This window comes from Bos mutus, chromosome 1, assembly GCF_027580195.1.
Source record: "Bos mutus isolate GX-2022 chromosome 1, NWIPB_WYAK_1.1, whole genome shotgun sequence".
Classification (NCBI taxonomy): Eukaryota; Metazoa; Chordata; class Mammalia; order Artiodactyla; family Bovidae; genus Bos; species Bos mutus.
In genome coordinates, this window is record NC_091617.1 from 37,236,559 (window position 1) to 37,249,398 (window position 12,840).

Sequence of the window (12,840 nt, forward strand, 5' to 3'; positions counted from 1 at the left end):
GGGAGAGATTGAAGTCAGGAAGAGAAGGGGACGACAGAGGATGAGATGTTTGGATGGCATCACCAAATCAATGGACAGGAGTTTGAACAAACTCGGGAAGATAGTGAAGGACAGGAAAGTCAGGGGTCCTGTAGTCCATGGGTGGAAAAGAGTTCGATATGACTAAGCCACTGAACAACAATGACATGATCTACATCTTCGAGAAACTAAATAGCTACAATCTACATCTCTAAGAATCCTGAAAGTGCATACATCAAAATTTAAGACTGGTTACCTTTAAGCGGGGACTTCCCTGATGGCTCAGATCGTAAAGCGTCTGCCTACAATGCGGGAGACCCAGGTTCAATCCCTGGGTCGGGAAGATCCTCTGGAGAAGGAAAAGCAGCCCAGTCCAGTACTCTTGCCTGGGAAATCCCATGGACAGAGGAGCATGGTAGGCTACAGTCCATGGGGTCGCAAGGAGTCGGACACCACTAACTTCACTTTCCTTTATGAGATCTTATTTTCATCTTTTTCCTTTTTCATACTTTCCAAAATGAACATATTCTTTTGTAAGCATAACCTCCACACAATATATATGATACAATTCCATTTCACATTCTATGTAACAATAAACAATTCCTAAAGGAAATCAACCCTGAATATTCACTGGAAGGACTGATACTAAAGCTGAAGTTCCAATACTTTTGCCACCTGATGCGAAGAGCTGACTCATTGGAAAAGACCAACTCAATGGCAATTGAGCTAAGCAAATGCAGATGAATTTGAGCGAACTTCGGGAGATGAAGAACAGGGAAGCCTGGCTTGCTGCAATCCATTGGGTCGCAAAGAGTCGGACACGACTGAACGACTGAACAACAACAAACTAAAACGTCACTCTCATCTAAACTATTGGATAGTTAGCGAACGAGTTTTCCCCTCATTCTAACTTGATTGTCTCAGTGTATTGTTTCTGTAGTGCAGCCAGTGTCCACTGGCATCCCGCAGGATCCACTCCTTGCTTTAAGAAACAAAACAAAACACGCACAAGATCTGAGATCTCCGGATCTCAGTTGGGATTGGAGACAGACAAGGAGCAGCACGATCATACAGTTTGGATAAGTATACAGATCCCTCTTAGCCTAAGAACTGTCGGAAATCCCTCAACTCATCTCTGGACTCTTCCGTTGCCTAGCTACGAGAACCGCCTGCCCCCTCCCCCTCCTCCTCTCACTTCAAGCCACGCCCCTTTCTCCCTCCCCCCAGTGGGGGCGGGGAGCCGGGACTCTTCAGTCACTGAGAGCGCCTCGCGACGGGCCATCCAACGGTGATTGGAGAAGTGTAAGGGTGGTGCTTGGGGCGGGCTTTCCGCGCCTGGGGGTAACGTCAGCACGTAGACGCGGGGGTTTTCTCTGGCGGCTTGAGAACCCTATCGCGATTTGCGTAACTGTGGCTTTGGTCCGCACTACGTGGGCGAGGAGCGAGGTTTTCAGCTCGCCTGCAGGCGCGGTTTGTTGGGGTTGGTTTTGAGAGTGACCGCCCTCACCCTCCTCCCGGCTTCTCCTCCAGGCGCATTCTCCTCTGGGCCGCCTCGGAGCGGCGGCGGCGTCCCTGAGGACTCGGCCCAGGAGGACTAGCGGCCCATCTCCGCTCCGGGCTCGGATGGGAGGCGGCGGGAGGAGCGGCCTGGGATGTTCAGTCTGATGGCCAATTGCTGCAGCTGGTTCAAGCGGTGGCGGGAGCCCGTCAGGTAGGCTGGAGCCAGTTGGCCAGGTGCCTTCCTAGGGGAGGGGGCCAGCTGCGCCCCAAGGAAGGGGCGCCGCCTCTCCTCTCGGCCTCCAGCTCGAGTGACTCTTACAGGCCGCTAGGGATGCTATCGCCCCCAGTTTGATTTATCTCCTCAGGGAGCGATAGGAGGACGTAGCCTTTCTATTTAGTTGCAGTTAAGTTCTAATGCGTAATAGTTATTGTTGTTATAATTTAAATGGGTCCTAATTTCTTAAAAAGTTGTGGGTTTTGTGTGTGTGTGTGTGTGTGTTTGGAATTGGAGGCTATCCGTTGTGCATTTTTCCTCTGAAACTTTTGTAATGGGATTTTTTTAAAAAATAGGGCATTATGAGATGTTTTTCATAAAGTCCACAAACACCTTCCCACTACACACACTGTTTTGTTTGAGGACTTGGACTTGAAATCTTTCTCCACTACTTAATAATTATATGACTTTCCCACTTTTGGCTCCACCCTCCTCGTGTTAAAAGAGGGTGATAATATCTGTGCTGTAGGAGTGTTGAATTAAATGAGAATAACTGATGGAAGGTGTTCTTAACTGTAGTGTAGCTTCAGTTTTTACATGAAATCTAGTTAAGCCCTTTAGTTGAAAAAGTCCGCTTTTTAACATTTCGTTTTAAATGCTAAGTATATTAATAATTAGAGCCCGCTACTTGGTATTCATTCATTTATTGAGAATATACCACGTGCCAGGCACTGTGCTAGGAAGGAAGGAGTCAGTGAAAATGATGTTTTTAAAATTGAGCTACTCAATCTATAAAGAAACCTTGAGTTTGTTTGTCTTTATAAATAATGTTTTTTAAATAATTCTACTTTAGAATTAAGCCAAGGGTAATTTATAGCAAAAGTTTGGGGTTTTTAAAAAACATTAACATTAATGTTAATGTTGAAACATTAATTAATTAAAAAGGATGAACTATTCTGTAAAGAATGAAAAGCTATAGGTATAAGGAAAAATAAATGTGTGTATTTGGAAATTTGCCTTAAATGGAACTTTTGAATTCTCCCATTATTAACTCTTAAATGAATGTGAATCTTATAAGTGATATGATCAACTTTCAAGAATCAAAGATGTGTTGGGTGTGTAGACTGATTTAATTTGTTTTCAACATATTCTGGTCTGATTGCAGTCTCTACTAAGCCTGGAGGATGTGTCTGGTTTTTTAAAAATATATTTTATTTTTCTAAGAAAGCACAGTAGTGTGTGTCCTTTTAACTAAAAACATTCAAAAACCTTTCACTGCAAATAAGTTTTCAGTTTATTCCTTATTCTTTGTTTTTGCTTCTCTCAGTAGCTGTAATGTAATAATCTTTGGGATGATTAAAGAAAATACAGAGTTCCGAGAACAGAGAATGTATTGATTTCTGAGTAGAAAAGATAATTGGATTGGATTTGATTAATAAAGCAAATTGAAATTTAACCCTATAACTCAGTTTATTTTGTTTAATACATAGTAGTGTCAAGATCTGTCCAATAGGGTAGTGATAGCTGCATATGACTGTTGAGCATTTGAAATGTGGCTAGTCGGAATTGAGATGCTGTAGGGCTTCCCAGGTGGCTCAGTGGTAAAGAATCTGCCTGCCCAAGCAGGAGACACCGGTTCAGTCCCTGGGTGGGGAAGATCCCTTGAGAAGGAAATGACCACCCGCTCCAGTACTCTTGCCTGGGAAATCCCATGGACAGAGGAGCCTGGGGGCTGTAGCCAATGGGGTTGCAAAAGAGACACCACGGAGCACATATGCATGCAAAGTGTATAATACAAAGTAGATTTTGAAGATTTATTATACAGGAAGGAAAAAGGTAAATATCAGTCCTTTTTCAGTGTGATTACATGACCTTTCACATTTTATTTTCATTTTTTAAAATGCAGTTACTAGAAAATTTAGCCTTATATATATGGCTTGCACTATATTTTTTTATTGGACTTCATTAATCTAGATCATGGCCTAATATGAAGGACATGGATAAAATCTCTCAATGTTGCATAGAGCTAACTGTCATATAACTTAAAAATAAATGAGTTATACCTATGTTTTAAGTACCCTGTTTGTTGATGCCTGGTTCATAATAATGGCTGAGTAAATATTTGCAAAGTATTGTATGTAGTTTGATTACTCCTTTGCAAATCCGTAAGGAAACAATACTAGCAGGTAGTCCATTTGCCAGAACAAATGGAAAATGAGCAAGCTGATTGTAAAAATATATCCAATTTTGTGGCTTTATGATATATTGCTCTGTAGTTTTTACATTTTAGGCTATACTGGTCCTTATTGAGATTCCCCTTTCTGTTTATATTTTATGAAGATATGTTTGCAAATGTGAGGAGTGAGTGTGTGTAAGAGAGAAGATGATCATTAATACACTCTATTCTGAGGTTTCTTTGCTGACTTTACACTGCATCCTTTGTATTTACCTATTTGTCCTTACTTAGATACTCTCCCAACAAGCATATTATTCTGGAGATTGGAATCAGGGATTAGATTGCATAGTCAGAATGTGTGGATAGGACCAAGGCAGGAGTCAGAGGTCAAGTGTTCAAACACCAGTCTAGGATAGGAGTCAGACCAGAATGCCAGGGAATTCAGGAATACCATATGTGCTGTTGAGAGAACCAGAGAGAACCTAAACATAGGCTCTGCTGCTCCATAAAGTTAACCTTGAATAGACTGAAAGCTAGACTCATAGATAAGTGACTTTCTCCTGTAGAATCATTGGGTATTTTTTTTTTTTTTTAACTTTTTGAGTTCATGATATAGTGATCAGAGCTAAGAGATTAACATTGGTACAGTGCTATTAACTAAATTATAGGTTTTATTCTGAGTTCACTTGTTTTAACACCTAGTGCTTTCTTTTTTTTTCCTGTCCAGGATCTAATCAAGGATTCCACGTTGTTTTGTTGTACCTCTGTTCTCTCGCAGTCTGTAATAGTTCCTCTGTTTTTTCTTGTCTTTCATTGCCTTGAGACTCTGAAGAGTACTTGTCAATTGTTTTGTAAAATATCCCTCACATTGACATTATTTTCTTGTGATTTCATAAAATGTTGCTGCATAATTGGGTAAAGGAATACCATGGAGGTGAAATGTCCTTTTCAGTACATCATATCAAGGGGTACCTGATTTTGATATGTCTTATTACTGGTACTGTTAACCTTAATCACTGAGTTATGGTAGGGTCTCCCAGATTTCTCAATGTAGTGTTTTGAGTCATACAGGTTTTCATCTGAGTCCTAGGAGTTTTGGCACTTTCCCCCTAGTCAAGTGTGCATAATTTTTGTCTTGCAACATTTTGAGAAAGAAAATTGATGCAACTACTTGATGCTTTGCACATAGTAGTTACTCAGTAAATAGTAACTCTGATCTTAGGAGACAAGTGCTGATTACTAGGTTACTTTCCTTAATTCTGGAGGAGGAAATGGCAACCCACTCTAGTACTCTTGCCTGGGAAATCCCATGGACAGAGGAGTCTGTGGGCTACAGTCCATGAGGTTGCAAGAGCTGGACATGACTTAGCGACTAAACTACCACTTTCTCAATTCATTTTGCACTTGTCAGCATAAATGCCCTTCCCTTCCTCTCTTTTTTTTTTTGGGGGGGGGTTTTAAAAATTGTTTTATTTGGGAAAAGTGCGTCTTACAAAAGGGCAGCTCTTTCTGTTAGTAGAAGGGTTCTTTTTCCAAGGCTAGTTCTAGGAATGAATCTGTTTATTCCATTTCTTCCCATTTCCTGGTGAACCTCAGTCATTCAGCATTCAGCCAGAGATCACAGAAAGAACTTGGGTGTAAGATTAAACCTAAATTTTTATCCCAAGATTTATTGTCCAGTTTGATCATCAAAAATACAAAATCTTTCTTTTGTCTTCAGAGCTCCGCTTCTGTTCTTTGCTTAGTATGTAAACATACGTAAGCCTCTCTTACCTAAAAAATAAACCAAATGAAATGTTTCCTAATGTTGCTATAAAAATTGCCACTAACTTAGTGACTTAAGCTTATTAGCCTGCAGTTCTGAGATCAAAGCTCTAAAATGGATCAGCAGGGTTGCTTGTTTACCTTCTGGAGGCTCTAGGGGGAGAATATTTTTCTTTGCCTTTTCCAGCCAAGAAATAGGCTGCCTACATTCTTGGCCTGTGACGCCGTTCCGCCATCTTCAAAGCCAACATCATAACATCTTCTGTCTTCTGTGATCTTCTCTTCCTTTTTATAAGTAAGGAGCCTTGTAATTACATTGGGCCTACCTGGATATTCCAAGATAGGCTCCTCATCTGAGATCCTTAGCTTAATCACATCTACAAAGTTCCTTTTACCAGGTAAGTTAGCACAGTCACAGGCTTGGGGAATTAGGATGTGGACATCTTTAGGAGCTTGTTCTTCTGTGTCTGCCTTTCTAAACAATCTTGTGCCTGCAGCCATTATCCTTTCTCCTTCCCTTTGCTGCTGCTGCTGCTGCTGCTAAGTCGCTTCAGTCATGTCGGACTCCGTGCGACCCCATAGATGGCAGCCCACCAGGCTCCACTGTCCCTGGGATTCTCCAGGCAAGAACACTGGAGTGGGTTGCCATTTCCTTCTCCAGTGCATGGAAGTGAAAAGTGAAAGTGAAGTTGCTCAGTCGTGTCCGACTCTTAGCAACCCCATGGACTGCAGCCTACCAGGCTCCTCCATCCATGGGATTTTCCAGGCAAGAGTACTGGAGTGGGGTGCCATTGCTAGGGGAAGCAGTACCCTATAAACCATCTTTCTTGGTCTTAAGTTAATATAACTGTAAATCCTAGACTATTTATGGAAATTGCTGATTCTTATTTCTTAAGTAAGCTGTACATGCAGATTAGCAAGGATTATCTGATGTGTCATGGCAGAACTGGAACTTCTTACATTTCTTTTTTATCCCCTTAGAGCTTCTTGTTTATTCATAGTAGGAATCTCAGAATTTTAGGAGAGAAAGGGATCTAGAGATATTCTGATTCTACCTATTTGTATTTTATTTTATTTTTAGTTTTTATTTTTCATTTTAAAAAATAGTCTTTATTTTTAGATCAATTTTGGTTTATAGAAAAACCGAGCAGAAAGTGCAGTGAGTTCCCATATACCCTCCCTCCTCCTAGTTTCTGCTGTTACTAACATCTTGCATTAGTGGGGTATATTTGTTACAACTGATGAATAGATAGTGACATATCATTAACTAAAGTCCACAGTTTACACTATTCCTTTATGTTGAGGTTTTGTTTTATTTTTTTATATTGATATTTTAGAAATGAATAAGCAGACAATAAGAATTTCATTTGATCAAGCTTCAAAGGTAGCATATGACCCTAAGATTGGTCCCCTTTTTAGTACTTCATAAATTTAGATAGTGATTTTGGTATTATCTTGACCTGTACAATCTGAATTAAAGTACCAGAAAATAGCAATTATAAAATAATAGAAAAATAAAATCACAGCATAAATGGTTTGGTAAGTTTTTTCATTTCATTAATTCTTTTTGTGGTAGGTTTTTTGTTTTCTCACACATACATCATAAGGCAGTATTTCCAAGTCCCTTTTCATATGTATTTGTTATTTGCTAATTGTTCCATGTAGTTTTAAATATTTTAAGTAATAAATACCAGTTTTGTTGTGTTAAATTTTGCTTTAGTTTTCTCAGTGTTCTATTTTAACTTGCATAACATTTTTGAAGTTAGAAATATCTTTTATATAATTATCTCATTTGAAGTATTGTCTTCCTTAGTTGACCCATGAGGAAGTTTAGAATTGTACATGTTCAAAAAAATGTTCAAAAAATTGTAATAATACCATTCAGAAAAGATTCAGAATTCACATGTTTTCTGAGTCTAAGTTCAAAATGCTAATATAATATGACTTATATTTCTGGCATATTAATTTGTTTATCTTTTATATAAAAAAGGACCCTGAGATACTATGTATACTAAAGTTTTTGGCTCTCTTAATCCCTACTTTTTTTTTTTTACTCAGAATTATTTTAGTTTTAAAAATATTTCTCACTGTTAATTATTGTGTGAAACCACAGCATGTAGATCTACTCAGAAAACTTGGATTTAATGTAAGAAAATAGGTAATTTTAATTACATTCTCTAATATTGAGCTGTTTGATTTGAAGATTTATATAAATTGAATCCATTACAGTACAGTCTCAACTGAAAGTCGTATATTTTAATTTTACTTATGTTTACTTAGCAAATACAGTGAAAGTCGATCAGTCCTGTCTGACTCTTTGTGATCCCATGGACTAGTCCATGGAATTCTCCAGACCAGAATACTGGAGTGGGTAGCCTTTCCCTTCTCCAGGGATCTTCCCAACCCAGGGATTGAACCCACGTCGCTTGCATTGCAGGTGGATTCTGTATCAGCTGAGCCACAAGGGAAGCCCAAGAATACTAGAGTGGGCAGCCTATCCCTTCTCTAGTGGATCTTCCCGACCCAGGAATCAAACTGGGGTCTCCTGTGTTACAGGCGGATTCTTTACCAACTGAACCCAGGGAAGAGAGGGATCAGAAGCCCAGGGATCAGAAAATACATTTATATTGTTTCATTCAGTAAAAGTACAAGGTGTATGCTTAGCACATTTGATCCTGGGGCTGCACAGTTAAGACAAGTTCTAGTTGAGAAGACTGAATTAAAAGTTACATGAAAAAGTTAAGGTTTGTTTGCTGTGATAACATGCCTGGTCAAGAAGACCTAGGAAGTTCCCAGCCTTAAAGGTCTGCTGGGGAGTGACAGAAGACGAGGCTGCAAGAGTTTGGACTTGATTCTGTTTAAGGATTTTAAACAGAAAAATGTCATTCTTAGCTTTTTCATAAACATCATAGTTAGGTTTTATTAACAGCATGTAGCTCATTACCTTAGTTAATCTACCTGTTACTAGGTAATCTACCTTGTCTTAGCTCTGACAAGTAGGTTATGGTTGTGATTCACTGAAATGTGGGGAAAAAATATTTGATGAAAATGAGCCAGACAACCTGGCTATCTGGTGTATATCTGTGTGTGTGTGTGTGTGTGTGTGTATACATATAAATGTGGGTAAATTTTAGGATAAACAAGATGATTCCAGTTGCCCTTTAAATTAATAATAATTGTTTTTATGAATCACTGTATTTAAACTTCCCATAGAAACTGCTGTTAACTAACTAGCACTGTAACTTTGGGTAACTTTGATCTTCCCTACTTTCAGGGATGGTGTGAAAATAGATGATAGGGTAAAATAGCTTTGAACTATCAAGACACATTATGAAATAAATTCAAAGCATTGGTATTGTAGGGTTTGTAAAAAGCTGAAAGCATTTATTTCTGAGGTACTTAATTGATGGCAGTTACCAAAAAGATTCCTTTATTTTGCAAAACTCTGTAGTGTTTGATATTGTTCTCTTAACCCTTTAGGAAACTGTTTCCATCCCAACATCATTACTGGTCTCAATTCTTTCTGGCTGCAATTTTAAGAGTTCCTTCAAAGGTTCTTAGGGTTCCGTGTCCCCTGTCCCCTAGCTCTTCCTTCTGTGCTCTTCCGTCTATTCCTGTAGTTTTAATTAGCATGTGTAATAATCTCATAATCTTGGTCCGTATCTGTCCTCCAGCTTCAGACTTCAATGTGAAACATGCACTTCTGTCAACATGTGCAAAACTGAACCCATTAACCCTCCTCCGTTACTTAATCCCTTTCCATCTGTCTGGTCTCATTTTGTAGACTCCGTGTCTTGAATTTTATACTGTAGTAATAGGTTGAGCTATAGGTTGAGCACTTACTGTGTGCCCCAGGCATTGTGCACTTTACTTGCATGTCCTACGTAATTTCACCATATCCTATGGGATGGATATTTTTATTACCCCATTTTACTGATAAAATTCTGATAGGTTAAATAATGTGTCCAGGTCATATAGCTTGGAAATGATACTTCTGGGGCTTGAACAGAGGTTGCTCTAGCAACAAGTTTATGACTATATATCAAAATACCCATTATCCCTATTGTGATACTTATTACTAGTACAAACATACTGCACTTCTTAAAATAGAGTCCTTTCCTTATCAGCCTTTCTGGTTTGGTATATAATTCAAGACTCAATGATAACTGTAATAAGAGCAAAGTGATCAGTTCCAGCTTCTGGGAAGGTTCACGTTACTAATTATTTAATGGTACTTGTTTCTTAACTAGAAGTATGTCAGGTTCCCTTTAGATTCAGTACATGGTTGTATTGAGTTGTGGTGTGTATGCATGTTCTCCTTTTGTTTAAGGCTGCTTTCCAGAGGTGTGTTCTTAATTGCCTGGATTTAGCAACTCAGCACCCAGTTCTTAGCTTCGCAGTGTGGTGTCTCAGGCAGTGTTCTTCGTCTAGAACCTCTTCATACTTGCTCCTGTTCTCACCTTCCTGTTCCTTGGCAAACTTCAGTATTTTAGGAACTTAGCTGAGGCATCATCACCTTGTGTAAGAAGTTTCCCAGGCCTTCTCCTGTTTCTCTAGGCTGAATGAAGTTTTCTGCTCTGTATTCCCTGAGCATCTTGTCTAAGGATTTTAAACTTTCATAGTGTCACAATGTACAAATATTTGTTCACATTTTAGTCACTGTCATTAGAAGAGAAGCACTCTGGGATAGAAACCATGTCTCAGGCATTTGCTCAGGCCTTTTTGTGTCTGTAGTACTCAGATGCCTAGTCTACTTTTATTAATTACGACTGTCTAGCCCAGTGACAAAATGTTTGCTTTTATTGCTGCTGTCAACTTTCAAGATGTTATAAACCTAAGAACACTGTATATTATTTTTTCAATTGAAGAGCTAATGTATTTGATCAATAATCAGAAGACATAGTCTTTTATTTCTCTGTTGTTACATAGCATCACAGCCAAATTGTTCCCAATCAATGATAATTTCTCATATTTTAAAAAGCTATAATGACATGTACATTTTGTTTCATGTTAGATTGAACATATTCAGTGTTTAAGAGTTCCATAGAATTTTGAGTGATAGTTGATTGTTAGCCTTTTAAACCCATTCTATTCTGAAAATATATGTTTAATGCATTGTTATCAGGCATGGCAGTAATTCATGCTGTGATTTTCATTTGTCCTGCTAGTGTTATATTTTTTCATTAAGGCTTTAGTTACCTCAGATATTTAATTAAAGCCATGTTTTCAAGTATATGGCATAATGATCTTAAATACTGACTATGTACTTGGAGGGATAGTCAACATAAAAATATAAATCCAGAAAGACTTATTTCGTGCAGTTTCAGCATGATTATAATTTCTCAACATGATTTTCATGTTTGAAGAATGTTTTTTGTTTGAATCTAATATTCTGTTTTAAAAAAGGAAGCATTTAAGATAAAATCTAACAACTTTCCTTGGTAACTGCTTTAAGAACAATGTTTTAAAACGTATTAGTTCATTTCAGTTTACTAGCTCAGTGGTGTCCACTGTTTGCAACCCCACAGATTCCAGCACGCTAGGCTTCCCTCTCCATCACCAACTCCTGAAGCTTGCTCAAACTCATGTCCGTCAAGTTGGTGATGCCATCTAACCATCTTATCCTCTGTCATCCCCTTCTCCTGCCTTCAATCTTTACCAGCATCAGGGTCTTTTCAGATGAGTCATTTCTTCCCATCAGGTGCCCCAAGTATTGGATCTTCAGCTTCAACATCAGTCCTTCCATTGAATATTCAGGACTGATTTCCTTTAGGATTGACTGGCTGGGTCTCCTTGCAGTCCAAGGGACTTTCAAGAGTCTTCTCCAACACCACAGTTCAAAAACATCAGTTCTTCAGCGCTCAGCTTTCTTTATAGTCCAACTCTCACATTCGTACACGACTACTGGAAAAAACATAACTTTGACCACACAGACCTTTGTTGTCAAAGTAATGTCTCTGCTTTTTAATATGCTGTCTAGGTTGGTCATAACTTTTCTTCCAAGGACCAAGCGTCTTTTAATTTCATGGCTAGAGTCACCATGTGCAGTGATTTTGGAGCCCAAGAAAATAAAGTCTGTCACTGTTTCCACTGTTTCCCCATCTGTTTGCCTTGAAGTGATGAGACCAGATGTCATGATCTTAGCTTTCTGAATGTTGATTTTTAAGCCGACTTTTTCACTCTTCTCTTTTACTTTCATCAAGAGGCTCTTTAGTTCTTCTTCACTTCCTGCTATAAGGGTGGTATCATGTGCATATCTGAGGTTGTTGATATTTCTCCCAACAATCTTGACTCCAGTTTGAGCTTCATCCAGCCTGGCATTTCTCATGATGTACTCTGCATATAAGTTAAATAAGCAGGATGACAATATATAGCCTTGATGTACTGCTTTCCCAATTTGGAACGAGTCTGTTTTTCCATGTCCAGTTCTAGCATTGCTTCCTGACCTGCATACAGATTTCTCAAAAGGCAAGTCAGGTGGTCTGGTGTTCCCATCTCTTTCAGAATTTTCCACAGTTTGTTGTGATCCACAAAGGTTTTAGTGTAGTCAGTGAAGCAGAAGTAGATGTTTTTTTGGAATTCTCTTGCTTTTTCCGTGATCCAACAGATGTTGGCCATTTAGCCTCTGGTTCCTCTGCCTTTTCTAAATCCAGCTTGAACATCTGGAAGTTCTCAGTTCACATACTGTTGAAGCCTGGTGTGGCATAAGTCCTGTTGGAGGAGGTTGCCATTAGTCGCTGAGCAGACAACCCATAAACTGGAGAACAATTATACCAAGGAAATTCTCACACTGTTGTAAAAGTTCTAGGGCCCACAACAGATTTCCCAACGTGGGGATCTGGCAAAAAGACTGAGAACCCCAGGGAATTTGACTTTGAAGACCAATGTGATTTGATTACAGAAATTGCACAGGACTGGGGAAACAGACTCTTGGAGGGCACAAACAAAACCTTGTACACACCAGGACCCAGGAGAAAGGAGCAGTGACCGCACCAGAGACTGAGCCAGACTTGCCTGTGAGTGTCCAGGAGTCTCTGGCAGAGGCGTGGGTTGACAGTGGCCTGCTGCAAGGTCAGGGGCACTGACTACAGCAGTCTTGGGAGCTGTGCTGTGCTGGCATAAGTCCTTTTGAAGGAAGTAGCCATTACCCCTACCACAGTTTGGCCTG

General features: G+C 39.3%; 1 protein-coding gene across 5 annotated transcripts in view; it reads left to right on the forward strand.

The window, feature by feature from the left end:
• The first annotated feature begins 1,372 nt into the window (after positions 1–1,372).
• The window catches only part of ARL13B (ARF like GTPase 13B), a 76,562-nt gene continuing 65,094 nt past the window's right edge, over positions 1,373–12,840 (forward strand). For 3 of the 5 annotated variants that reach the window (XM_005892970.3, XM_070368010.1, XM_014477358.2), the window contains exon 1: positions 1,374–1,729. In XM_005892970.3, the coding sequence (XP_005893032.2) occupies positions 1,671–1,729 (59 nt within the window). In that variant the 5' untranslated portion in view covers positions 1,374–1,670. Of the gene's footprint in view, positions 1,730–12,840 lie in introns of all 5 variants that reach the window. The other 2 variants (XM_070367987.1, XM_070367993.1) reach the window with 1 other exon arrangement.